This window comes from Glycine max, chromosome 5 (assembly GCF_000004515.6).
Source record: "Glycine max cultivar Williams 82 chromosome 5, Glycine_max_v4.0, whole genome shotgun sequence".
Classification (NCBI taxonomy): Eukaryota; Viridiplantae; Streptophyta; class Magnoliopsida; order Fabales; family Fabaceae; genus Glycine; species Glycine max.
The window spans coordinates 38,297,343-38,324,650 of NC_038241.2; the positions used below are offsets into that span (position 1 = coordinate 38,297,343).

A 27,308-nucleotide genomic window follows, 5' to 3' on the forward strand; every position below is an offset into this window, starting at 1 on the left:
ATATATAATTAGCTGCTTTCTAACATATCTTACACACTTTTCCAACAAAAAAATGCTTTTTGACAAATGCATGTTAATCTCTCTTTTTAAACGGAAAAGCAAACACGTTACTTGTCCAAGTTGGATTGTGCTTGCAGCTTGCCTACGTCAATACGTCTGCATCAGCTAGGAGGTCCAAACACTACCCAAATTCAAAATCAGGATTCCATTTTCTACTATGAGTATCTATGTCATTTTTAACAAGGAAAATGACTGCTCAATTTGAATAGGTGAAAAAGCAAGACCTTATTTTATTCACTCTCATCCATCACGGCTCATCTTTAAGATCTAAAGCACCATGGTTCGCGCTTCAAGTTGTTGGAAGTCACAAATCGGTCTTTTAAAGGAAACATCATCAATAACACGAATGACAAACAAAAATTTGCATATGGCTGCCCTGGTTGAATCTTTGGAAACATCGAGGAAGATGCAAATAAGAATGGAAGATGAAACAATTTAGTGATACTGTGTGTTTCAATTTTTTTTAATGATACCATGGCAGATGTTCTTTTTTTTTTTCATTGAATTTTTCCATTATGAAGTTTTAAGTTATGTTTAGACTTATTTGAATTGTTTAAAATAATATATATAATGAAATAGGACATGATAAATTGTATTTAAATGATAAATTGTATTTAATAAATAAATGAATGTAAAAATATATAAATAGTAATTATTAGAGAATATCACATTAACGGATTAGGTATTGGGTTCGCGAGTTTTAAAATTAAAACCAATTACCCGAACAAAATTTCATTCAGTAAACGCTCCTATTTGACTGTTTCTAGTGTGATTAGTATGTTAAGCTATGAGTTTATTGATATGTTTATTGTAGACTTATTTACTCGAAAATCTATTAATATTTTTAGTAATGTCATTAGGCTCTAAACTTATTGGTAAGTTTAAGGATAAGCCAATCAATTTATTTAAAATCTTAATATGAAATAAATTTTTAAATAAGCTAACAAACCATACAAAACTTGCATAAAAATCATAGTAGGCCTATAAAAGGTCACGCTTGAGACTACTACGGACCCGTAATATCAGCTGTTATTCTTTTTCTACTCTAGTGTACTGGTAAGCTTTTCAAACCCAAATGAACATTAGTTTTTAAACATTTTCACACTTCTTGCCCCTTAAAACTTGTTTCATGATTAGCTTACTCATGTTTTGTATAAAAAAAAAAAAATCAGTTGCAGTTGCAGCAGAATGGAGAAAAGGAAAGAAATACACTAACCTTATCGACTTTCGAAGATACGTTTTCGTGAAACGTGGAGTTGCCTTCTTTTCATCTATGTTTCCTTTTCTGCCTCTGGAAATTAGGTTTCATTAGCTGGCTGCCGACAAAGACTTGTTCTGTATAAGAGGCTTCTTTACGGGCGCACTGGTATTTTTCATGCAACTTTCATTTGAACCTCTAATGTCTCCAAAATCCTTGAAGTTTCCCTGTCTAACTGCCTATTACCATCTCGTGGTGATACACTCGATTGACCCAACTTGGCTTTGGGCATACAAGAGGGAGAGTACAACTTGGGGTCTTCGCTTACAACCAATTGCTTCCATTCTTCTGTAATACAGGCCGTGGTTTTGTCGTCTTGATCCGTAATATCCAATGCCAAAGTTTCCTCATCCACTATGACACCGGTGGCTGCTTCTGCTTTACCGATCACCTCTGACGAAGGCTGTTGACTTGAGCTTAGTTCTGAAAATGCATCTTCTGATTTAGAAAATACTGACCTACAACATAGTGATATCATCATTAATTAACAAGCATATAGAAAACTTTGAATATTCAGCTAATCAACTGGTTTGCTAAGATGGTTCATTTAGAAAAACCAGCCAAAAAAGTCTTGAATTAAAATTAAGGTCATCTTTTTCTTCAGAAAAATTAAGTTTAAGAATTCTCAGGTCGTGTAGTAATGACTATCTTCAAAAAATTAGTCTGTTGCAACATTTGACAGCATCTTCTCAAAAAGGACTGGTCGTTTAATTATTATTTTTAATTCTTTTAAAAAAATTGTTGTTTTGAGAGGTTATTCGTGTATCATGTCCAAAGAGTGTTCTTAAGTTCATGCATTGTCACACGTCAGCTGGACGTAGACACTCACCCAAATTGTAGGCTCTCTTTGACAAGCACATTTAGTTTTTTATGAAAGCCTCTTTCATGCAGCAGCGGATCATAGTCTGTTAAATGATTCAATTCAAATTCAACGTCTAAAATTTGATAACAAAAATGGTTCAAGATTCTGCAAAATTTGGTGAATTAATTCTTCCAGAACTCGAGATGTTTGTAACAGGCCACTTCGTCCCACTGGTAAAAATTTTAGAAGATGAGCAAACAAAATTTTCTCAGATATATTCGGAAATGAAGAGCTCCCAGCACATTGAGGAAGAAACATAGAGTAAAATTTCATGCATGAAGATGAGGAGTTAAGTTATTTGCAACTTGCCAATATAATGCCAACATAAAATTTCATTTATCTACATCAGTCTCTCATTGGAGGGGAAAAGAAAAAGAAATATATTTTGAGGAAATTGTTTAAATTAACCTTTAGCAAACAGGCTTGAACCGAGCTCTCAATTTCCTTGTTGATTGATGAATCAACTAATTGATTGTCAGGAACTCGTAGGATTTCTTCTGCCCCTGCTAGGAGCTGCATGTTTTATGGATGTTGATTACGAAGTTACATTGAAAGTAATGAATTACCATCAGGATATACAAGCTAGAATTCATACATTCTACTGTAATTGTTCTACTGTGTGTGAATGTGCAGAGAACAAGAGGGACAAAAAGCAGCAAAAGGGGGCTAGTTCTCACCCTCATAAGCATTGGTCCAATATCTGATGGCTGCAGAATATAATAGCAATGATAAGGAGCCTCTGCCATTGTTTCTAAATCACAATTTGAGGAGCATACTAAACCTTGGTTCATTGAATGTAGAAAGCTGGAAAGGCTTCGAAAAACTGTCAAATTATAGCAGTGATGGAAGAAACATAAACTTAGTGAAGAATTTTGGACCAGTATACATTGAATGACAACAGTTCAGGAGTAATGATCACACAGTTAAATGAATTTAAAAGGGGGAGCAGAGCTTTCTACACACGTTGAACATTCAGATCGGACTGATTAGCATCATCCGAAATGGTTTCGATCACATGATAAGAGGATGGTATCACAACAAATGAGGCACCCATTATAAGACCTGCATAAAAATTTAAATTAAGGAATCAATTTTTTTATGGTGGAAACTGGAAAGATAGTGAAATCATATATAGAGGGGCTTCAAACAAGATGCAGTCTAACAGAATTGCTTAATCAGTCACTCTAATCGATCATAAAAGAGGAATAAAATTTGTGTGAAATAACTTTAAAATTTGAAGTGAAAAGAAAAAAAAGAAAAGGAGGAAGTGAAAGAATGAAGATATTTCCTTCCACTCCTGTAGGTTATTACTACGAATGCTAGATAGATCAATTTGATTGTGCAATCACTCAATCAAGTTCCTACAGGTTACATTAACCTCGCCATTTGCCTTTTGCAGTTTACTTGAAACGAAAAAACAAAGAAAAATCCTTGTTGCATAATGCTATAAACTGAAGTTATAAATGAAAGACCACAAGAACATATATATACCTTCATCAAGAGATGCCGAATTTATCCTCTCGTTAACAGTAATGTTGATTGATAAAGAAATTTGCAGGAGCTTCAGGGAATTATAGAATGAGGGAAGAAACAGAATAATTTTTTCCCCAACTCGAACAGAATTTTCAATAACAACACGTTTCCAGATTGCAGCCAGTGACTGAGGAAGAAAGTCTGCTGAAATTTTTTCCAGCATCTCCTAAAGGAATGCCATGACATCTGCATGTCTGTTCACGTACAATTCCAATAATTAATGCTTCTTCCTTTTCCTTTAAATGAGTGGAACTGAAAATTAAAGTGAAAAGAAAGAGATATCCTGTAGATACTAGATGGCACAAGCACAATGATAAATGATGTAAAAGACATTTGAAAAGCAGAATTATTTAAAAATCAATAGAAGGTGGGATTTAGAGAAACTATTTTGCATGACTACATTGTTTTCTTGTTTCTTATGTTTCAGAAAGGTTATTGAAGACATAACTTGTGTAAAAGGCATTCTTCCCAAACACGGATAGTGTATCCAGTTTGTCTCTGGATTTATGAATGACAAAACCAATATTCAGCAGTTAGGTCACTCCAACAAGTATATGCAATTTGTTTTTAGTGTAACATATTCTTTAGAATATTGTCATAACTTTACGAATTGTTTTACAGTAATTGTACAACCTTTACGTCTTCTGCTTAATCTACAAGGTGCAAGTTCATGTGACATTCAAAATTGGCATATAATTGTATCGATTATGATGTGTCCATTGATATATGACTAGAACATGAAGACCCTTTTAAGAGTAACATAAATATGGAGAAATCAAAATCTAAAAAGTAAGTTCCAAACAATCATCAAAGGAAATCACCAATAAAAAATTGACACATATGAGTATATTTCACTAGTGTTTGTTTTCTTTGTCTGCCATGAGACATCACATAAAAAAACTTGATACCCCACTTTAATTCAAAACCTTAAGACTATGAGTTGTGGGATCTTTTCCTCATTTATATGGTGCTCAATTTTTTTACTTCTAATTAACGTGGGACTTTACCTCACACTTATACTCCAACACATAGAAGTCATGTAAGGGATACGCTGACTCACCATAAGACTCTTCTGCACCATAGAGTCTACGTCTTCAGGCACGGTCGAAGTTATAACAATCACTTTTCTCTCTATATCTTTGCCTCGCCACGAATACAACACTCGTTCACTGCACAAACCGATCTTATCGCCGAATGTTACTGATTTGCACGCGTGCGACGAGGACGAACTCGAGTTGGCGTAAAAATTAGCGAGTTGAAGCAGCGACTGAAAATGGAGACACGGAAGATTCAGAAATCGCCGATCTATTAGGAATGATGCTATTGCAGAGTTCAGAAAAGAAAGCAACGACTAAAATGGTAGAGATTGAGATTATAGCGAAGACGAAGTAGCAGGTTCTAAAGCCATGGCTGTACCTGCTTTATGTCTGTTAGCAATGGAGGTGTCAATCTCCGCAGATCCAGAACGAAACACAGCTGAACCATTTCGCTTCTTCTACGATCTCTCTCTGGTTTGGCGCGAAATGTAACAGAAATCCAGCTTTAGTTTTGAGATTTAAACTTGAAAGCTCACCCTGATGTTCTGTTATATAGTAGCTTTCGTAGCGTGTGTTTTTCACGTGCAACCCCATGGTTTGATACGTTTATAGTTTAAATAACAATTATAATATTATATAATTTTCATGTTAAAACAATATTAAATATTAAATATAAATTTATATTTTACAATATAAGTTAAAAAAAAATTAAATACATGTATCTATTACACTAAAAAAAGTTTACTAACATAAAGAAATATTTATAATATTAATATTCATATTTTTTAAAAGGAGAGAAATCAACTTACATTAGAGTTTTATATAAAAAAAATAGGATTCTTAGATTAATTAACACTTTATTAATTTATCTAAAATAATTAAAAATAAAGTATTTATTGAAAGTTAAAATAATTTTATATTATTATTCAATAACAAATCACCATATCCTCTAATTTTATTAATTTTATAATAATTATATTAAAAATTATATAAATAATAGTTTTTTTTATCGATGACAATATATGATTCTTTATACTAATAATACATGGCCATTAGACTCAAATTAGTTTTATTAAGAATTAAACTGAATTATTTTTCTCCGGTGAATGATTTAGTTCAGTTCTTAAGAACTGTGTTTTTACCGCTCAGTTTGAAAGAAAAATTGAACATTAGTCAGCCCTAGTGCCTCAAGTAATTTACGTAAAACAGAGGAAATTAATATTACTGTAGTTTGATCTTAATAGGAAGCTCGGGGAGTCGGGGGCAGTACCCTTCGAGATCGTGTCCATCATGGCATATCTCCAATGCTTCACTAGAGTTTCATCACCATGAGTCCATGATCATTCTGCAACAAACCATTGGTACGTGGGGAACGACAAAGGACAAACTTCTACATCCACCATCTTCATGGCTAATATATATTAGTGAAAAAATATGCACCAAAATCAAAAGCAAAAACAACACTATAGCACCCAAAGCTAGAAGATTATGACAAAGTTCGAATGGCATTCATAACTCATTAATGTATGCAAGGTTTAAGGGTGTGACCCCCGACGTAACGCAGTCAACATGATACCACTACTACCTATATAATAAGTCAACCCGGCTGGGTTTGAGGTTCTTCACCCGTAGGCTAAGGGCCGGGTTTGCATGCCCTCCAATTAAAGTGTCAACAGCATAGTCACCACATCACACCCGTAATAATCACTGGCTCAACAAGGATCAAGGGAAATATTTGTGATCGTATTTTTTTTGCTAAAGAAAAAATAGAGTTTGTGGAACGAAAAATAGAGTTTCGTACCTTTGGAAATTTAAGAGTTTTTTAATACTGTTACTGAAAAATTCTGTTTCTCTCTTTCTTGATGTACCTAAACTCGTTTGACTATTGACTTAAAAAATAATCCTACCAAAACTCTTAAATTTCTCTATGTATTGTTAGCAACTCTCATGTTAGAGATTATACCAAGCTAAAAAAATGGTACATAAAAGTTTAAGCTGAAGATGGATTCTTTCTATTATCTGGTCCAAATAAACTATACAATTCGGGTAATTAATATTTATGAATTATAGATGATTTGTCCAAAAAGATACTTGGAATTGAATTCAAATCATGTAGCAGTTGTTAACTTGCATGTTATGAGTAGAAAGTTAATCAAGTGAGCCAAGGCTTGTTGCTTTAAGGTTAAATTTGAATAAGAATTACCTTTAAGAAATGTATTAAAAAATTGATTGTTATTGTTATGTATACTAAATGCGTGTTTGGAGACACACTAATTATAAATGCGAAAAACTACCTCAATTTGCTAAAAAAAATCGTGAAAGTTATGCTAAACAAGAGGTCACGTCACAAATGAGTAATCAAACACTATAATTTTATAAGAAATTTAACAAGTGGTTCAATAATTTATTTCAGTGGACAAGGTAAGGAGATAATTTATTAATCTATGTCATTATCGTTATTTTTGTCAACTTAAGAAATAATGTTTTCCACCTAAAGAGAATTGGTGGACAAATTCTTAGGTTCTTCTTTGATAAGAAAAAAAAATCATTAATTATACCTTCTGAATGCAGAAATCATAAAGAGTAAGAAATATGTCATCTAAGTTTTCTTTTTGAGATAAATCCTGTAATCTAAGAATTTGTAGAATTGGTTTTAGGTTGTACTTTAATTTTCATTTTTGGTCATGAGCTTACGTGCATCTGCATGCGCTAACTAAACGTGATAAGTTTTGTAAGAATCTCTTTTTTTGTTGAGAGAGAAAGTTTTGTAAGAATTTTAAAACTGATATTACTAACATCATGTGTTAAAATACAAACAAATTTCTCACAATGCTTCTTTGGCGATCGAGATTGTGCTTTTAATATTAAAAGTTAACAATCAATAGCTATATTCAGAATTTTTGAAATCAAATGGGAGCAGTTGTTTTCATTGTTTAAACCAAACATAACAAAACAAAAATATCTCTGGAAAAAGTGCATTTAGTTCAACTCATCAAATGCGGCTTTTAATTTCCAAAAAAATAACACATGGAAAATTGCAATAAATTTGTTTTTACCAATAACACCATCCTATCAACTATCTAGATTTGAAAAATAACCTCAAAATCCCATGATTAAATTATTTCATTTTTGGGAAGAAGGTGAGTGCCATCAATCAGCCTAACGGCAGATCTTAAGAAATAAGAAAATGGAGAATGCTAATTAGTAATTACATATTACCATAGCAAGGACATTAATTAATTATTAAAGAGGCCAACCAAAAAAAAAATATTGAAGAATTAAAAGTGATTTTTTTAATGAAAAAATGTAGCATTTAAAGGGTATTATCTTGTATCTTTCTTTTCTTGTTTCTAAACTTGGCACACCTTAATTACAGGATCTGCTGTAAAAGGTCCTGTCTTTGTTGGAAACCCAGAAAATATATCTAGTTTCAAAGTGATCTCATGATTGTAAATTAGCAGTTTGGTTTTGAATCTAGAAAAGTCGCCTAAATCTGCAATTTATACGAATCTATCTTGTAACTCATCCAAACACCAAAACTAAACACACAAAAATAACATTATTTTTCATTAATTAATATCTAATCAACACATGAAACCTACATCGAGCACAAATTTAGCTGAATTGTTGCCACACCAGTGTCTTTAATTACAATTGCAACATACACGATATATATATATATATCACAGTCATACGTACAGAGGATGCACCTTGTACGTAAATTAACCAGCGAGGCATGAAAATAATTTCTGACTCCTAAACCTGACGAGTTGCTTCGAATCGGGTGAGTCAGCGGCACAGGTTCTTTGTTGATGAGGCGAAGAGAACCCATTAGAGAATTCTCTAACAGAATTGTATCGCAGATAACCAATGTTTTCTGTATCATCATCATCATGATCAACCACTTTTTGCATTGAAGTTGAAGGCTCCTGCATGTAATTATAGCCATGGCCATGATCATGAGTTTGAGGGTAGAACTCAGCCACGTTCATGTTGTAGCTTAGAGCAGCCCCTGAAGAAAGACACTGGTATTGCCTGCGAGTCTTGCGTTTCTTGATTGCTTTGTAAACCAGAGGCAGAAGACCCTCCATCTATATGCTACCTTCTTGTCTTGGTTCCTTTGTGAGGCCAAAAGGGTATATAAATATAGAGAGAAAAGCAGAAAATGGAGAATTTAGCAATTGGTATTCTATAGATCTATGATGCGTTAGGTATAGGTTTCGGTTTTATATATATATATGCTGGCCTTGCTAGAAGAGCATGTAACACAATTAATAATAATGAGTTTTGACTCGACAGGCATGCAAGACCAAGGCATGCCAATCATAGAACTATCCAAATGCTGTTCGAGGAGGAAACTAATGCCTAATTTTTTTTTTTTCACAGCAATTTGACTTTTTATGCCGTTCATCTGGAAATTGACAAAACGTATGATGTAGATCGAGTAGTGCACAGACAAGCAACCACGATTTATTTTTATTCCTCCCAACCAACCACTATCCGCAAAAGCCTCCACTGGTTGTGATCTTACAAATATAAACTCCCTATGGCCATTAAGGTAAGGACGATGACATGTATCAATATGGATATCTCATATATGTTTTATCTTGTGGCACAAGTATTCTGATGTCTTTTCTAAGTATATTTAAAAGTATTTGTCCTAAGTATATTATTGTATTCTAAAATTTGTCCCTAAACACTTAGCCATACTATACGAAGAAAACAGAGAAAAAATGGGAAAATTAATAGCCTCGATCTCAACTACTATTTTTGTTTAATTTTCTGCTGGTTTCTAAAATATTTATTTTTGAAAAATAATTTTTAAAATTTTGGATAAAAAATTGATTGTTGATTAGTGTGAAATTATTTAAATCTAGTCTAGACTTTTAGATAATATCATTTATTAAAAATCACAAAATCCTTTAAGTTTCACATCATATTTAATATATGTATCTCTTTTGTCAATTTAAATTAATAGGAAAGAATGTGTAATACTTCTTCCAAACTTAAAAATACTATCTAATCCATCATTCATAAAGTTTGTTGTTATTCTTGCTTAACTAATTAATAATCTTGAGTTTAAATATTTTAATGTAATTACATTAAACACTTGCAGAGAACTTTGACACTTATAATTTTATTTATTTCAAGTAAGATTGTCTTATTTTAAGAATAATTGTAACCTATATATAACCCTAGATACCAAAAAATGATTTTTAAAATAAATAAAAATGAGAAGTGAATCAAGCATGTCTTAACTTTCTTTGAATTTCTCATGGGTGATATTTAAGTAATAAATTTTTTTATAATCAAATTAATTTAACAGCCTTCTGTATTGATATGTACCATTACCAAACAGTTAATGATTTGAAAAAACTATTTCGTTTGAAAGGCTACCAAACAACGTTGAAAATGACCTTCATATTTATCAAAACCCGTCCATTTCCAATCCACAGAATCATTATTACGTGTCAAAATATTTAGATAGGATCATTAATTAGTTGTTGTTTTCTTTTGGCTAATTAGGCCACGAATTTCACGAAAAAAAGAAAAGCAATTACATTCCCCAGCGAGAAGCCAAGGGGGGGCGAGATGGCTTTGATCTAGACAAAGTCTGAAAAACAAAACCACAGTAAGTTCCTTGTATGCAATTTCTTATCATTTTATAAGAGTTCCTTGTACAGATTGCGTGCTTAAGTAAAGAAAGGAATTCCGTCTCAAGGTTTGAAAGGATCTTGACTCTTTCCTAATTAAGATGCAATGTCTTCCTGTGCTTTTAAACTAAGAGATCCATGCTACGTCCTATGCTTTTATTTTATTGATTCCCTCAGTTTAAAAGGGAAGGTGTCTCTAGTTTATGTTGTAAAAGATTATTAACTTCATTATATTTTTTATCTCTAGCTTTTTATTTTTAGATGAATTTTACTTCTAATTTTTAAAAAATATTTACTTAGTCAACGAACCGTGAAGTTGAAGCTAGCATGAAAGAAGCATCAAAATTTATTTACAGAAAGAACAGACTCCAGGGTAGTGAGAAAGGAGGACGCCATGCCGAAGAACAAGTGTCCCCGAGAAGCAGTTACAGAATGGACACGTGGTAGCGGTGCCACAATCTGCTTCCACTTTTCAACAACACTTGTTCGCTGTCATGTTCTTCTGCTTCTCGTCTTTGTTCACTCTTCCAGTGCAAACCTAACAAACATGGTAAATTTCTCACTTTCCTTTCGTAGCATAGTTAGTTTCAACTCAACTATTGCATTAACATTTTTTAAATTTGTTCCAGTAACTAGATCGTGTCTAGTCAGGAGACTTAGGATAATTAAGAACATTCAATTATAAAGTGTAGAGTGTAGCATGTCCCTTTAGGTCGAGAGCGAGCTAATGCCTATATAGGGCTGTATGATAACTGACCGAATCGATATCCTGGCAAGAGTATAACGCAACAGTCTATCCGTTGCCCCGAAAGCATCGCGAGTGGTTAGAGTCGCTTGACAGCTAAATGGGACGTTAATCTGTCAACCAGGAGCCCCGGTCATAAATAAACAAGGGAAACCAGCCAGGTTAAATAATGAAGACCGACCCAGAAACTTAAGGGCTTAGAGAGACTAAGGTGTGAAAGTAGTTGTCCATGAAACAATCAAGGAAACTTTAGAGATACACAGTCCCACAGTCTTCTTAAGGGGTACAGAAATTAATTGCCAAATTTAGATACTCTACTCCTGCGGTCGTATAGTTTACCAAAAATGATGTGGTCATTCTCAATAAATGAAATCAATTCAATCCAGTTCTCTTACCCCTGGCAAATGTACAACAGGTGAGAACCATAAAAAGAATATGGAAAATATTCTGCGAGAAAATGCAGGTTAGTTTCTGACTGCTTATGAGTTATGAATATGGATTGCTAGAACTTATTTGGAAAATCTTCTTCATAAATAGTTATAACTGGAAAAAAAAAAATGAAATAAGTTTCTTATTGCAATTCGTATAGAGCTTGGTCAATCTTCAGGCACTAATTGTTTTGACTTGTGAGCATTTCTTTATAATTTGTTGCTTTCATTATGTCTGATCTTTGTTTTGCAATCAATCAGGGAAGTAAAAACCAATGTCAATTATCAGACAAGAAAGGTTATGTTTCCAGCCTAGGATGTTTCTTTGGACTGCTTGATGCCAACTTCTTCGAGGATAAACAGGTAATTTTGTTGACTTGTGAGCTTCTTGTTACTATGATATGCTTGGTGAGGTGACTAATAATCTTTTCCTCTTAGATTGGGGAGATTGCCGAGGGTGCAAATGAGTTCAATATTCCAATCATAAGAGCTAATCGAAAACTTGTAGCTTCTGAGAATGGGGAGCTGCATTATCCCTCTCCTTTAGTCTTCAATGCTGATTGGAACTCTCAACCAACTCATTTTGAAAACAAAAGCTTCAACTATCCTTCCATCTCTGGGATACAAAGCCCTGAATCTGAAGAAGATATTGCCTTTATGAGTGTAAGTGATCCATCATGAATGGCTTTGGTTATATCTCTAAACATTTTAGTATGTGTTACTATTTCATGAATGGCTTTTTTTCTCCCATGTTTCAAACCAGGTTCTTGAGTTAGGTGAACTCATCAAAACAAAACAAATTACTTCTCTGGAGCTTACACAAATATTCTTGCGGAGACTGAAAAAGTAGTACTAGTATTGGAACGCTAATTTGCTAGCAATTGTAGTAACATGTATTGTGTTGTGTGTTTTTGGTGACTTATTCATGTATTTGAAACATATCCTCCTGATTAACTATGTAATGTGGAATGAACATCAGGTACAACCCTACTCTTGAAGCTGTAGTCACTTATACTGAAGAGTTGGCACACGAGCAAGCAAAAGAAGCAGATAAGTTGCTTAGCCGTGGAGTCTATCTGGGTAGTGATTTTTCTCCAAGCATTTGAACATTCAAAAGTGATTTATTTTTAGTTTGTTTACCTTCCACTTGATGCTTTTAGTTTTAGAAGGATCAATAAGTCAATATGGACCAACTAACTATTCTGAAACCTTAACCCACCCTAGCATCATCAGTATCAGTATAAGATTCCTATACATCCTGAACAAGATATATCAGCAAAAATCACATTTAAAGGATAAAACACCTTTTATTAATGATTACAGGATTAACAAGAATTTAGGTCTTTCTATCGCATACCTTGTAATAGACTTCATTCTGTTTAAACAGAGCCGTATTTTTAAGATTACAAAGTTGTCACCTACTTTCTTTCAGGATGATCTTTATAATCTATGAGTGAGTATTTTAAATTGAATAATGGTATTTATTGAAGGGCCTCTTCATGGGATTCCTTATGGATTGAAGGACATAATATCAGTGCCCAAATACAAAACGACCTGGGGATCAAAATCATTCAAAAATCAAGTTATTGACGTAGAAGCTTGGGTCTATAAAAGGTAATATCTATGACAAATGTAAATCTACAACCAGAAATTGTTTTTTTGGTTACAATTTTGTGTACAGTTGATGATATAGTTTAACACAGGTTGAAGTCCGCTGGGGCAGTTCTTGTTGCAAAGCTTGTTTCTGGATCATTGGCATATGATGATATTTGGTTTGGTGGTAGAACTAGGAACCCATGGAATATTGAGGAATTTTCTACTGGGTCATCTGCTGGACCTGCAGCAAGCACCTCAGCAGGTACTTTTCAGAGGTTATCTTCCATTAATGCCTGCACTTATTTTTGTCTTTCTTTGTTTCATTTTTATCTTTATAGGTCCTTTCCATTTCATGGTTTATCTTTATCAATTATTGCACACCAAAAAAAAAAACAAGAATGTGCTTAAAATTTTAGTTTCCTGTTTAAGTGATTTTATTTATTGTATTACAGGTATGGTTCCATTTGCATTCGGTACAGAAACAGCTGGATCCATAACTTTTCCTGCAGCTCGATGTGGAGTGACAGCGTTGCGCCCAACTTTTGGTACTATTGGTCGAAGTGGTGTAATGAGCATTTCAGAAAGCTTGGTAAAACCAATATCATCCCTTGTTATTTGTAGGATGCTGTGAATGTTAAACTTACATGTAATCTTTCTACTAGGATAAGCTTGGTCCTTTCTGTAGATCTGCAACTGATTGTGCTATTATTCTTGATATTGTTCGGGGAAAAGATCTTGATGATCCCTCATCAAAACATAGCTCTCTGGATGATCCATTCCTGGTTGACATTACAAAGTTGACTGTTGGATATCTTGATGATGCTGAAATGGAGGTTAGCCATTCAAGTAATTTCACTCAGCAAAAAATTTTGGTGGACACTAATAACCTATTTGACAATTGACAACTAGTGAGAGAAATAAAGAAACGTGTAAGTATGATAAGTGATATGATCTATAATGACAAGAGAGAGACAGAGAAAAATAATAGACATTAATGAGGTGTTTGGTGGTAAGAGGTGTTCGCCAATCATTATTCTTTCACTTAGACATGTGGTTCAAGCTTTGACATTACATATTGCCAAATTCCATGAAGACATTTATTTGCATTTCTTGAATCATGTTAGGACAAAAGACTTAAACTTCTTTTGATTTGTCAACTCAGGTTGTTCATGTTCTTGATTCAAAAGGTGTCAAGATGGTCCCTTTCAAACTGAATTACACAGTGGATTCCGTTCAAGGTATCTTAAATTTCACAATGGATGTTGACATGCTGGCCCACTTTGATGAGTGGCAACGCTCAGGCAAGGATAATGTGTATGAAGCTCAAGATCAGTGGCCCACTGAACTACGCCGTGCTCGCTTAATTCCAGCCGTGGACTATGTACAGGTTAATCATTTATTAGAATTAAAATGCAACACATTTTTTATATGAAGAAACCCATGAGGTTGGGTTTAGTGGAAGGGACTAATCTCCCACGTGTGATTAACCAATGTTCAAATCTCTGCTGAAAGAGGTGTCCAAATTTGATATCAGTGTCTCGAACAGGATTGTCTCCTAAAGGACGAGACTTGTAGGGGAAAAAAAACTTTGATGTGAGGGAATTAATTTAAATCAATGGTTTGATATCGTTATATTATTTGCAAATATTGTGTGCAGGCACAAAGAGCACGGGGAAGGCTAATAAAGGAAATAAGAGAGTCCTTCAGCGTGGATGCATTCATTGGCAATGCAACTGACTGGGAGAAAGTTTGCCTAGGAAATCTTGTTGGCTTACCAGTCATAGTAGTGCCAACAGGACTTAAAAATATCTCTGATCCACCACCTGGTGGCACTAGAAGAAGAACGACAATTCCCACGGGCATTTATGCTCCCCCTAACCGTGATCACATTGTATGTTACTATGTTAGTTGTCTTTTAGATTTTTTACTAGGATAAGCTATGACTTGATCATCAATTTGTCATGTTTTATTTCCAGGCTCTGGCGTTGGCAATGGCTTACCAAGAGGTCACCAATCACCATAAACAGCGCCCTCCTATCAACGATCTCGGGCCAAATGATAAGCTTCCTAGCTGATTCACTTACTGCTACTTACCCTCTCAGGGTTTTGGGCTTGGGTCCTTAAGCAACTTGTTAGAACAGCTTCAGCATGCATATTGCATATATGGATGTAATCATTTTCACATGGAGTTAAAAAGAGGTAGAGGAGATCGAGTTGTAGGAAATAAACTACTTTTGCAAATAATAACATACCACATTAATCTTCAAATCTATTCTTATATCACACCCAAAAAAAAAATAAAAAAAATCGTATATTATAAATTAAATACGTTTTGGAATGTCTAGGAGACTTGCTTCTCATTCTTTCAATTAAGCACTTTCAAGTTTCAACATCTCTTTCTTCTCTCCATTTACACATTTTCTTTCAATTATCTTGGAACACTCTTTTTTTATTTATTTATCAATATACTTGATTTTGTTTTTTACTATCTAGTTTCAATTTATACTCTTTAATCTCTATTACTAAATTAAATTTCAATAATTAAAAATAACATTATATATCAAGTTATTGTAAATTCGAAATATAATTTATATATTTAAATATATTATTTATTATAATTTTAATTTATATATTTAAATATATTATTTTTATAAATTTTAATTTAAATAAAAATAAACATTTATTATATACAATGCACAAGTTAACTAGTTATGAAAAATGTTAATTTATTTTTTAAAATTATAAACAATTAATTTCATACTGTAAATTTGAGTACTAAAAGAAAATATTTAAGTAAATTACACTGAATTATTCTTGAAATTTTGGAAAATTACAAAAAAAAATCTATTTTTTTTCTATCACACTAGTCATTTTTTATTGTTTTACATTGGTATTCGTTATATATTATACTAATCCTCTTTAAATTTTAAAAAAATTATACTCAGTTTCTCTATAGGGAAGTTATTGTACATGATTAAAAAATTAAAAAATAGGAAAATTTGTATAGAAACACAATCATCTTTAATAAAAACCCTTAAAAATACCCTCATTAAAAATACCCTGATCAAATATTTAATATATTATCATTTTATTCTCAAACAAAAAGTACTATTGTTCAAGTGATTTTAATTTTTATAAATAATTTTTTTGTGTGGACTAAAATCAAAAGTTTTAAATATTTTGATAGATAAAAATATATTTTATTTTAAAAATAATAGTATTAATAAATACTTTTGACATTTTCCTAATATATTAAATATAACAAAGTTAATGCATTTAATGCCGGGTAATAAAAAATCATTTAATGTAAACTTTTTTTATGTATTTAACGCTTTTTTTAATCAATACACTAAAGTATTAGTTAAAGAATTAAAAGAAAAAATTATTTATTGTATAATCACATGAGAGCACAAAAAGATCATGTACAACACAAATTTTTGCATTCTAATAAAAACATTTATATTTTAAATTTTTTTAACCAATGTCTAGGGTACTAATTAATTTTTAATTAATGTATTTTTAAAAAAATTTCACAATGGTGAATTCTCTTGATTTTTTTATTTGTAAACTCCAAAATTTGTTATTTCTTTCTTTTCAAAATAAGTTTTATTTTAAGTTATTTTACACACACAAAAAAAATAATAAACACATTAAAAAATTAATAAATACATAAAAGATATAGTGATTTTATAAAACTAACCTTAGTATTAGTGTTACATCGAAAAATTAAAGTGATACTTTCTTTGTATTCTATTATAAATAAATATAACTAATTTTACACTAATTAAGAAATTAAGAAAGTTGGATGACATTATTTGATTTTTCTAATCTCAAATAAAAAATTAAATTACTTCTAAAATGTCTTTTATTAAAACTTGTTGTCCTAAATAAAAATAAGTCATTGAAAATAGAATTAGAATTAAATGTAGAGGAATAAGTTTGTAACTTTTATTAATAAATTTGATATTAGTTTATAGTAATATATATACAAGTGAACAGCCTTAATATGTAGTGAATCAAGCTACCAATCTCCTAATAATTCTCAACAAATCAGAATTGGAAATAACAGATTTGCACAGATTTGCACGGCTAAATAATTAAAGGAATTGAAAACTAATTATTATTATTGATATCCTCCCGCAAGTTGTATAATCTGGATGAGAGATGCAACTTGGACAGTAGCGATTCGAACCGAGGGCGAAGCAGAGGCTTTGTTAGACTATCAGCAAGTTGATCATCGGTAGATACAAAAGACACTCGAAACTTGCCATGTTGAACATGTTCTTGGACAAAGTGGTAGGCTAAGGCTATATGTTTCATTTGAGAGTGGAAGACAGGATTAGCACTGAGATTTGTGGCACCAAGATTGTCACAGTATATGACTGGTTTGGCAGTGGGCATGTGACCAAGTTCTGTGAACAAGGAAAGAACCCATAATAGTTCACTAGTCGTGTCAGGCAATGATTTGTATTCTGCTTCAGTTGATGATCGAGCAACAGAACGTTGTTTGCGGGAGCTCTAGGAGATGGGAGTGTTACCGAGATATAACAAGTAACCAGTGGTTGAAACATAATCATCCTTGTCACCAGCCCAATCAGCATCCGAGTAGGCATGAAAGGTCAAAGGAGCAGTCGCTGAGATGAAGACTCCTTTGTCACAAGAGCCCGCCAAATATCAGAGCACTTGTTTGAGTGCAGACCAATGCGCCGTTCTTGGATTTTGCATGAACTGTGCGAGTTTGTTAGTGCTGAAGGCGATGTTTGGACGTGTAAGACTCAAGTATTGAAGGCTTCCAACCAGTGTGCGGTACTCATTTGGAGAGGGTAGGAGATCACCAGAATCCTTAAGTAATTGAACACTCGCTGACAAAGGAGTGGATGCTGATTTTGTATTTGTCATGCCTGATTTATGTAGCAGATCAATGATATATTTCCTTTGTGAAAGAAACATTCCTGCAGCGGAATGAAGGAGTTGTTGTCGGCCATGGGAGGCAAGGGTGGAGAACGACGTCCTTAATTGAAGAAATAGGGAATGGGTGGATCGTTTGATACCATATAGAGGAATAAGTTTGTAACTTTTATTAATAAATTTGATATTAGTTTACAGTGATATATATACAAGTGAACAGCCCTAATATGTAGTGAATCAAGCTACCAATCTCCTAATAATTCTCAACAAATCAGAATTGGAAATAACAGATTTGCACAGATTTGCACGGCTAAATAATTAAAGGAATTGAAAACTAATTATTATTATTGATATTAAATAAAATGATATTTTAAGAATGATAATATTTAATAGAGAAAAGTTAATTTGATTGATTTATATTTAAGTCTAACATAATATGTTTTTTTTGCTTATATATGAGTCTAGCAAAAGTAATTATTAGGAATATTAGTGAAAAAATAATTAATATTAAATTAAAATCCAATGTGACATTTATTTTGGAACTTTTTTTTTTATCAAATATGACATGTATCTTGAAACAGAAAATATTTGTTACATTAATTTATAGGTTTAATTAGTTTGGTTTTCCACTCTTAAATAGTCATTTTAATTCCTTTAACTAATATAATTAAATTACTAAGAAGATTCACGACATTTCCTTCATCCCTATTTATAAATGTAGTTTACTAAATTACGGTTATTAAAAAAAATTAGTTAATTTATATGTTAACATTAATTTTGTCTATAACGGTAATATTTTTCCAAATTTTCTCTTAACATAAATGAGAGTCTATTTATTTTCTTCAATCTTCACAAGAAAGATGAAAAATAAGAATATTTTAATAAAAAATAGTTAATACATAAAATAAAATCTTATAACAATTGACAAAAAAAAATTATTAGCTATATTTTACAAATAGGGAGGGAGAGTAATAAATTCAATAAAAAGTGGAAGCATTTAGTATAGGTAATAAAAAAAGCATTTAATGTGAACATACAAATTTCACAATAATGAATTTTATTGAATTTTTATATATAAAACTCCAATTTTTTATTTATTTATGACAATAGTTTGTAACACTAATCTAACCAACATCAGTTACTTGTTTTGAATAAAGATAAGATAAGCTTCTTAGCATTATTTTCTTTTCTTCTAGATTAAAAAGAAAATACAAAATACATTTAAAAACTTCATTAATGAGGAGGGAGAGAGGGTGCAGAAATTTTTGGTTTGGTTTGGTCCGTTTGGATTTTAAAGTGGCAGTTTCCGTAATTTTGTTAGAAAAAGAGGGTTACACACTCACTGAGTTTGTAGAATTGAAGTCTCGTCGTTAACATTGCCATTTGTAGAATTGAACTCTTTACCCTGCCTGCATTGTGATCCGCCGCCGAATCCTGTTTCCTCTAAGAGGTTCGCATTTCTCTATCAATCCTCAACCTTCTCAGATCTCCCCAATTTATTTTGCTCTTTATTTATTTCTTCTATTCAGCATGCACTCAGATTACATGTTTTGTTCTGTATTCGGATCTCAATTTCAATTCTCCATCGTGCATATGTTCTGCTGTTTTGATTTTCGGTGGTTCTGTTAATGCATGCACGCTTTCTGCCTGTGGATCTGTCAATGTGTGATGGATAAAAAGAAAAAAAAAAGTTTTGTTGTTTTGAATTTGAATCTGTGTGTGTGTGTGAATCGCAGATTGTAAATGGCGTCATCAGCGAGTGGAGCGACGGGATGGTACAGAGGAAAGGTGAAATCGGTTCCTTCGGGGGATTGCGTGGTCATCATGGCCATGCCTACCGGCAAGCCTGGTCCTTTGCCTGAAAAGTCCATCACGTTATCATCTCTAATGGCTCCTAGACTGGTAATTTTACTTGATTCATGGATATTTTGTTGTAACTATGAACTGAAATTGTTTTGAAATGCTTCTGTATCGATTTTGTGTTAATAATGTTTTCCGTGTTCTAATTTCGAAATTGAAAATTGCTTTTTGTGCTACTTCTGGGGTGTTTACATTACGTTAAAGCTCTTTGTTTAAAAAATTTGCTAGGCGCGTAGAGGTGGTGTAGATGAGCCGTTTGCATGGGAAAGTAGAGAGTTTCTACGGAAGCTCTGCATTGGGAAGGTAGGCAAAATGATATTTTTTTTTTCCCGTTTTAGTAGCTCTTACTCTGGTAGTCTGCTTGTGTTTTTTTTAGATAAATCATTCTAAGTCTCTGACCTGGTATATGATTGGAACAGGAGGTGGCCTTCAGAGTTGATTACACCGTGCCATCGATAAATCGTGACTTTGGCACAGTTTTTATTGGGGATAAGAATGTTGCAATGCTGGTTGTTTCTGCAGGATGGGCAAAGGTTGATTGCCGTGTGTTTCTGTGTGGTGTTTGAATTATTTATGCTTTGGTGAATTGTTATATTGTCAATTTGTTGTTGGTGCAGATAAGAGAGCAGGGGCAACAGAAGGGCGAGGCAAGTCCTTACCTAGCAGAATTGTTACGGTTGGAGGAACAAGCTAAACAAGAAGGCCTTGGTCGTTGGAGCAAGGTTCGTATGAGTTTTTAGTGTTGGACCATTAGACAGTTAAAAACGTAACAGGAAATTTCAAAAACTGTCATTAGTGAACAATGTGTCTGTTAGTTGCAACGAACAAGGTTTCTGTTAGTTGGAATTTCAAAAATTACATGCAAACCCCTTGCTTACTGTCATTACCGAACAAGGCGCACTTTAATTGTAAAGAACAACGCGTGTGTTACTTGCAACTTCAAAAATTACATGCAGACCCCTAGCATTTTTGGCATCTTTGGGAACTTTAAACCAGTGCAGATTCTATTTGGCATCTTTGCTGATGTAAATTGTTTCCTTACTTATGTACATTATCTAAGTGTTGACTTAATTGCATGTTGCTGCATATTATGGAAATGAGGAATTTTCTGTCGCTTTACATATTAAGTTCAATGTTGTTAAATGACCCTAATAGCTCTGCTAAAACACTATAAAGTGGCGTTTTTTAACCCCTCTGCTATAGGCAATCTGTGAGGGGAGGCCCGCTATGGCAGCACCATAAACAATGGCGTGTTTATATTGTAGAATTTTGGCCTACTGCTAGATTCCTCCATTGATAACACTGACTAGGTTTTAATTACAGAATAAGGTTATGCTTTGTCTCAGTGTCATCCAATATATTATATAAGTTCATACACTTCCATTCAAAATGACCAAATGGGTTAATGCTGTAGTGTGACAGAAAATAGAAAAGCATTATTCCTATCCCTTCTTAACATAGTGAACATATTATATAATCTGTCATGAGTGAACCATATATGATTTTGTTGCTGATTGCAGATTCCTGGTGCTGCTGAGGCATCCATCAGAAATCTACCACCATCGGCCATTGGTGACTCTAGCAACTTTAATGCTAGGGATTTATTACATGCTAACAAGGGCAGGCCCATGGAAGGAATTGTTGAGCAGGTTCGCGATGGCAGTACCCTGCGTGTCTATTTGCTCCCAGAGTTTCAGTTTGTCCAAGTTTTTGTTGCTGGAATTCAGGTATGTATATATCATAAATGCTGTTTCTATTTCTACCCTTTTCTAAGCATGCAAATAATGGTTTTCCTTTAAATTAGGCCCCACAAATGGGAAGGAGAGCGGTACCTGAAAGTGTTGCTGAACCAGAGGTTACAGCTGATGCGACTAATGGAGATGTTACTGGGGAACCTCGAGCCCCACTAACATCTGCCCAAAAACTTGCAGCCTCCGCATCTGCATCTGCTGAAACTGCTGCTGATCCTTTTGCTCCTGAAGCTAAATTCTTCACCGAGATTAGAGTATTGAATCGAGATGTGGGTAATCTGCTTCTGTTACTTATTTTGCTTGTTTCCTTTCTGCGTGTTTTGTAAATACCAAGTGGACATGTAGGTTCGGATTGTCCTGGAAGGTGTTGATAAGTTCAACAATTTGATTGGGTCAGTGTATTATCCTGATGGTGACTCAGCAAAAGACCTGGCATTGGAGCTTGTGGAAAATGTAAGTGCTTCACTTGTGCAGTGATATTACTATGGTTTATTTTGTTTTAACAATTTTCATGTTGGACTTCTAATATTTCCTGCTATAATTTTCCACTTTTGCATGACTACACTGGCTTATGTGAGCAACAAACTTATAGCTACTTGAAACTTAATTTGAGGGGGTGTCCATTATTAGGATCTATATGCGATGAACATGACACAGTATGTATGGAAGCTTCAAAAGAGTATTTTATTAACTACATACCAACCATGGATTTTGACATGGGAAAATTGTGCTTACCATTCGTGCAGACTTATGGGTTCATAGAAACAAGTGGCCCATCAAAAGAAAGCATCAATACTGTTTGTATGGGTAGAATCTTGTCTCCAAAGATTGGCCAATTTGTTCTTTGTATAATAAACTAAGATTTAGTAGAGTATATGTGCTTCATTAATTGTCAATTTTAGCTATTTTATTCTTGTTTATTTTAGTTTTAATGCAATAAGCCAATAACACTTGTACAATCTCTACTTTCTGACATTTTAGTTGGAGTCTCTGGTTTCTTAGCCAGTAGCTTTGATAATTGTGCTGAAGTGATATGTATTAGTTTTCTGGAGGGAGATTTGAATGTTTTTCCTTGTCTCTTCATCTGATGAGATATCACTTAAAGTAGCCTGAAAATCTCTATCATTTTGATTTCTTCAATCATACAGGGTTTTGCCAAATATGTTGAATGGAGTGCAAATATGATGGAAGAAGAGGCAAAACGGAAGCTGAAGACTTCAGAGCTTCAGGCTAAGAAAAACAGGTTAAAGATTTGGACAAACTATGTACCACCGGCAACAAATTCAAAGGCAATACATGACCAGAATTTTACAGGAAAGGTAAATTTTTCTCGAAAAATTGGTTTATCCCAAATTAAAAGGGATCTCATGGTGAATAATAATATCCCTGAGAATTTGGTTTTTAACCAAACCTAGTGACTTGTGGTCCACATATATTGTAGACGTTGTTGTTGTATTAGTTTATCCCAAATGTTCAATCTTCATTCATTTTAAGTCTTTTTTTGGACTTATCTTTTTCCAGGTGGTTGAGGTTGTTAGTGGAGATTGCATCATTGTTGCTGATGATTTGATTCCGTATGGCAGTCCACTAGCAGAGCGGCGAGTCAACCTTTCAAGTATTAGGTGTCCAAAAGTAGGCAATCCTCGTAGAGATGAAAAACCAGCTCCATATGCTCGCGAAGCAAAGGAGTTCTTGAGAACACGCCTCATTGGTCGTCAAGTATGAAAATTTAATATAAATATGTAATGGCTTATATTGCTATCATTGGTGAATACAGTTATATATTATAATTAATCGATTACACCTGTTTTCAGGTAAATGTTCAAATGGAGTATTCTAGAAAGGTTGGTCCAGCAGATGGATCTGCGGTTCCATCAGGAGCTTCTGAAGCTAGAGCAATGGATTTTGGATCAGTATTCCTACCCAGCACCGTTAAGGCTGATGGTGATGATGCTCCTTCATCTGTTCCACCTGCTGGAAGTCAGCAAAATGGGGTGAATGTTGGGGAGTTGATAGTTAGCCGTGGCTTTGGAACTGTCGTTAGACACCGTGACTTTGAAGAGAGATCAAACTACTATGATGCTCTCCTTACTGCTGAATCACGTGCTATTTCTGGAAGAAAAGGGATCCATTCTGCCAAGGATTCTCCAGCCATGCATATAACTGACTTGACCACAGTGAGAAAAATGTTAATTGTACTAAATTCAACTTTTACTCTGAAACATTCTTAATCTTTTCCCCACTTTTGATTCATTTTAGGCATCAGCAAAGAAAGCCAAGGATTTCTTGCCTTTCCTTCACCGAAGTAGAAAAATCCCTGCAGTTGTGGAATATGTCCTTAGTGGCCATCGTTTTAAATTGTTAATTCCAAAAGAAACTTGCAGCATTGCCTTTTCATTTTCTGGTGTCAGATGTCCTGGTCGCAATGAGCCATATTCTGATGAATCCATCGCACTCATGAGGCGGAAAATAATGCAGAGAGATGTTGAGGTAATTAGGTTTCCTCTGTAAACTTAAATTCCTCCATGTTGTCAATTTTTTTCTTAATAAAATATATTTTTTAATTTTCAGATTGAGGTAGAGACTGTTGACAGAACTGGAACTTTCTTGGGTTCCTTATGGGAGTCAAGGACCAATATGGCAATTACACTGCTCGAAGCTGGTCTTGCAAAGCTGCAAACCTCCTTTGGCAGTGACAGAATTCCTGATTTTCATCTTCTGGAGCAAGCTGAACAATCTGCCAAGAAGCAAAAGCTGAGAGTAAGGAGGTCCCAAATCATGCTTGACATTGCCACTGTTATCTTGCTTTTTACTGTTCTAAAGCGATTTATATTGCAGATTTGGGAGAACTATGTTGAAGGGGAGGAAGTATCTAATGGTGCACCTGTCGAGAACAAACAACAAGAAGTGCTCAAGGTTCTTAATATACTGTTGTATTATAAACGGCCTTTCTTTTTGTATTAAAAAATGCTGAATGATTTGCCCCATTGTTATATGTTCTTTAGGTGACAGTAACAGAAGTCTTGGGTGGAGGTAAATTCTATGTGCAGCCTGTTGGGGATCAAAGGATAGCATCCATTCAGCAACAGCTTTCTTTTTTGAACCTTCAAGAAGCTCCTCTGCTTGGAGCTTTCAATCCTAAGAAGGGTGACACAGTCCTTTGTCTTTTTGGTGCTGATAAATCTTGGTACCGGGCAATGGTAAGTTCTTAATTTAGTTCCGTACCATACTATTGATAAGACATTGCCATCCTATAGATGAAAAAATTGATGAGAAATATCTCATTCTATAAGTTATGGAAACCTCTTTCTTCCATTAATCAACCTGTTGATACTTTTAATTGCACAATTAATGCCAGCTAGAATTTTAAACCCATAGTATTACTGTTGCTTGGTTTCATCTCATTAAGCAATATTTCATCTTGAACACGATCCTTTAGACAATTCTTTTTCATTGCCAGGATCTGAGACGAGACTTTATTTAGTCAGATATTTCTTTATATGTCCAGTACTTTGTGCACATGCTATTGGTCACCACGTTTTGCAATTTTCAGTATTATGAATAGGGTTGATGAGATGCAAAATAGTCAGAGTGTCGCTTGTACCACCTAGTCTGTTCAGTCAAACTTACTTCTTTATGAAATGGTATGGAATTGTGTAGGTAGTCAATGGACCTCGAGGACCTGTTGAATCTCCAAACGACATGTTTGAAGTATTCTATATTGATTATGGAAATCAAGAAGAAGTACCTTACTCTCAGCTACGGCCTATCGATCCATCTGTATCTGCTGCTCCTGGTATTGCACAATTGTGCAGCCTTGCATATGTGAAGGTTCCAAACTTGGAAGAGGATTTTGGCCAAGAAGCAGCTGAATATTTGAGCGAACTCACTTTAAACAGTGGCAAAGAGTTTAGGGCCAAGGTCGAGGAGAGAGATACATCTGGAGGGAAAGCGAAAGGGCAGGGTACTGGGACAGTGCTTGCGGTAACTCTAGTAGCTGTGGATTCGGAGATCAGTGTTAATGCTGCCATGCTACAGGTTTTAATTGCTATTCACCCCTTTGCTTGAATTGCTTGCAAAGGCATATACTTTTATATACATTCAATGATACCTAATAAACAAACTTCTCTGATTTTGTTTCCTTTGTGAAAATTTCCAGGAAGGACTTGCTAGGCTAGAAAAAAGGAATAGGTGGGACGGAAAAGAAAGACAACAGGCCCTTGACAATTTGGTTCCGTTCCAGGGCGAAGCTCGAACCAGTAGGCGTGGAATGTGGCAGTATGGAGATATCCAGTCTGATGACGAGGACACTGCTCCTCCTGCTAGAAAGGCTGGTGGTAGAAAATGAGTGTATTTTAAGAGGGGAGATAAGTTATAAAATAGACATTTTCAAAGAAAATGAGCAAGTTATAGGCATGAACATTTTAATTCAAGGTAGAGGAAAAAAATGCCATATGTAATCCTTAGTAAGTTTTGTTTTGTTTTAAATTTTGTTGGTAGGCTGAGACAATTTTTTAAACTTATTTTATAATAAAAGGTGCATATGGCAGGTGTTTCATATCTCGGGACAGCAGAGGTATTGTTTTATAGAAGTAATAATTTATCGCAATTGAGGTTTTATGGAATCTTTTTAGAAGAGCTTAAGTTCAATGTCGGGATAAATTTTTTACATAATCATATTTTAATGTCAAACTCTTCATTGATGTAGGAATGTTGATTGGATGATAGTGTAAAGGGATAAATATGTTTTTGGTTTTTAACAATATTACAATTTTTGTTTTAATTTTCATAAAATATTTTTTTAGTTTTTACATTAAATATGTTAAGCCCTGTGTATTCTTTAAAATATCAATGCTTACTCTGCAAACTGGTGGCCAATTGCTAACGAGGATGTTACACGCTTAATAATATGAAGATAATAACCATTTTGAAAACAATAATAAAATGAGACCGGCTATTTTGAAAGATATACCAAGTTCTTTAGATTTTTACGAATGAAAATCTTTGCATCTAATAGAATCTAAAAAAAATTTAAAATAAAATTATGAATGTTTCGGAGAATTAAATCTAAGTTATATAGTAAAGTGTATGAAGAAGGTTGACCAAAGAAGGTGCACATAAGGAATGAAATGGAATGGTTATGCCAACAATTCAACATAACTGGAGTTATGTCCTTATGTCCTCGTTAGGCTTAACAAAACACTCAAGATGAAGTGTTAGGTTCAGAATCCTTTGATATTTTAAAGTGTTCTGAATGAATGCTATTATATGATTCTTTCGGAGTTGGATGATTATAAGAACAAGATTTCAAAAAGATAATAAGGAGTGAGCACATTAATTATGAATGCTGCTCATCATATATTGCTCAAAAGCTTAACTGGATGTAATTAGAAGCTTAGCAGTTGCTGAAATGATTGACGAATGGCTACAAAAAACTTCCTAAGAAAATAGAAGCCTATCCAAAGAAATTGGATTTGAGCAATGATCAAGAAACTAATTTCTAGTGAAGCGAGCGTAATCAAGAACTGCAGTACTGACTGTATTGCACTCAACAAGACAATGATCAAAATCATTCACAAGAAACATGATATGTAATTTTAAAACTGGACTTAGAAG

At 33.8% G+C, this 27,308-nt stretch overlaps 3 protein-coding genes across 9 annotated transcripts; 2 read left to right on the forward strand and 1 right to left on the reverse strand.

Annotated features, from left to right (window-relative positions):
• Positions 1 to 8,291: 8,291 nt before the first annotated feature.
• Positions 8,292 to 9,099, reverse strand: LOC100305729 (uncharacterized). Its single transcript, NM_001248962.2, has one exon. It carries the CDS (start codon positions 8,839 to 8,841, stop codon positions 8,473 to 8,475), a length of 369 nt encoding a protein of 122 aa, NP_001235891.1. The 5' UTR covers positions 8,842 to 9,099; the 3' UTR covers positions 8,292 to 8,472.
• Positions 9,100 to 10,104: 1,005 nt separating this feature from the next.
• Positions 10,105 to 15,441, forward strand: LOC100810067 (putative amidase AmiD). 7 transcript variants are annotated; one of them, XM_006580316.3, is made up of 14 exons: positions 10,224 to 10,382; positions 10,705 to 10,954; positions 11,565 to 11,612; positions 11,839 to 11,940; positions 12,016 to 12,240; positions 12,341 to 12,423; positions 12,557 to 12,657; positions 13,068 to 13,191; positions 13,281 to 13,435; positions 13,626 to 13,762; positions 13,836 to 14,006; positions 14,336 to 14,560; positions 14,831 to 15,064; positions 15,150 to 15,441. In XM_006580316.3, exons 2-14 carry the CDS (start codon positions 10,799 to 10,801, stop codon positions 15,246 to 15,248), a joined length of 1,860 nt encoding a protein of 619 aa, XP_006580379.1. In that variant the 5' UTR covers positions 10,224 to 10,382; positions 10,705 to 10,798; the 3' UTR covers positions 15,249 to 15,441. The 7 variants fall into 7 exon arrangements, with proteins under 7 accessions (XP_003525165.1, XP_006580379.1, XP_006580380.1 ...); XM_006580317.4 differs by having other exon boundaries at positions 10,232 to 10,382; positions 10,761 to 10,954; XM_041015621.1 differs by having other exon boundaries at positions 10,286 to 10,382; positions 10,721 to 10,954.
• A 3,929-nt stretch (positions 15,442 to 19,370) lies between these two features.
• Positions 19,371 to 26,252, forward strand: LOC100809534 (ribonuclease TUDOR 1). The gene is made up of 17 exons (XM_003525116.4): positions 19,371 to 19,531; positions 19,818 to 19,983; positions 20,170 to 20,244; positions 20,361 to 20,474; positions 20,559 to 20,663; positions 21,462 to 21,668; positions 21,746 to 21,961; positions 22,038 to 22,145; positions 22,841 to 23,011; positions 23,214 to 23,411; positions 23,507 to 23,869; positions 23,952 to 24,182; positions 24,264 to 24,452; positions 24,531 to 24,608; positions 24,698 to 24,892; positions 25,353 to 25,730; positions 25,852 to 26,252. The coding sequence occupies exons 2-17, from the start codon at positions 19,825 to 19,827 to the stop codon at positions 26,038 to 26,040; spliced, it is 2,976 nt and encodes a 991-aa protein (XP_003525164.1). The 5' UTR covers positions 19,371 to 19,531; positions 19,818 to 19,824; the 3' UTR covers positions 26,041 to 26,252.
• The last annotated feature ends 1,056 nt before the right edge of the window (positions 26,253 to 27,308 follow it).

What these genes read in the sequence shown, in the direction of transcription:
- LOC100305729 (NM_001248962.2), bottom strand. Translation starts at nt 8,841, where the DNA reads ATGGAGGGTCTTCTGCCTCTGGTTTACAAAGCAATCAAGAAACGCAAG.
- LOC100810067 (XM_006580316.3), top strand. Translation starts at nt 10,799, where the DNA reads ATGCCGAAGAACAAGTGTCCCCGAGAAGCAGTTACAGAATGGACACGT. An exon ending in TGCAGCAAGCACCTCAGCAG is followed by an intron (nt 13,436 to 13,625) that starts GTACTTTTCAGA and finishes ATTGTATTACAG; the next exon opens with GTATGGTTCCATTTGCATTC. An exon ending in CCCCTAACCGTGATCACATT is followed by an intron (nt 15,065 to 15,149) that starts GTATGTTACTAT and finishes TTTTATTTCCAG; the next exon opens with GCTCTGGCGTTGGCAATGGC.
- LOC100809534 (XM_003525116.4), top strand. Translation starts at nt 19,825, where the DNA reads ATGGCGTCATCAGCGAGTGGAGCGACGGGATGGTACAGAGGAAAGGTG. An exon ending in ACCAGAATTTTACAGGAAAG is followed by an intron (nt 23,012 to 23,213) that starts GTAAATTTTTCT and finishes ATCTTTTTCCAG; the next exon opens with GTGGTTGAGGTTGTTAGTGG. An exon ending in TTAATGCTGCCATGCTACAG is followed by an intron (nt 25,731 to 25,851) that starts GTTTTAATTGCT and finishes GAAAATTTCCAG; the next exon opens with GAAGGACTTGCTAGGCTAGA.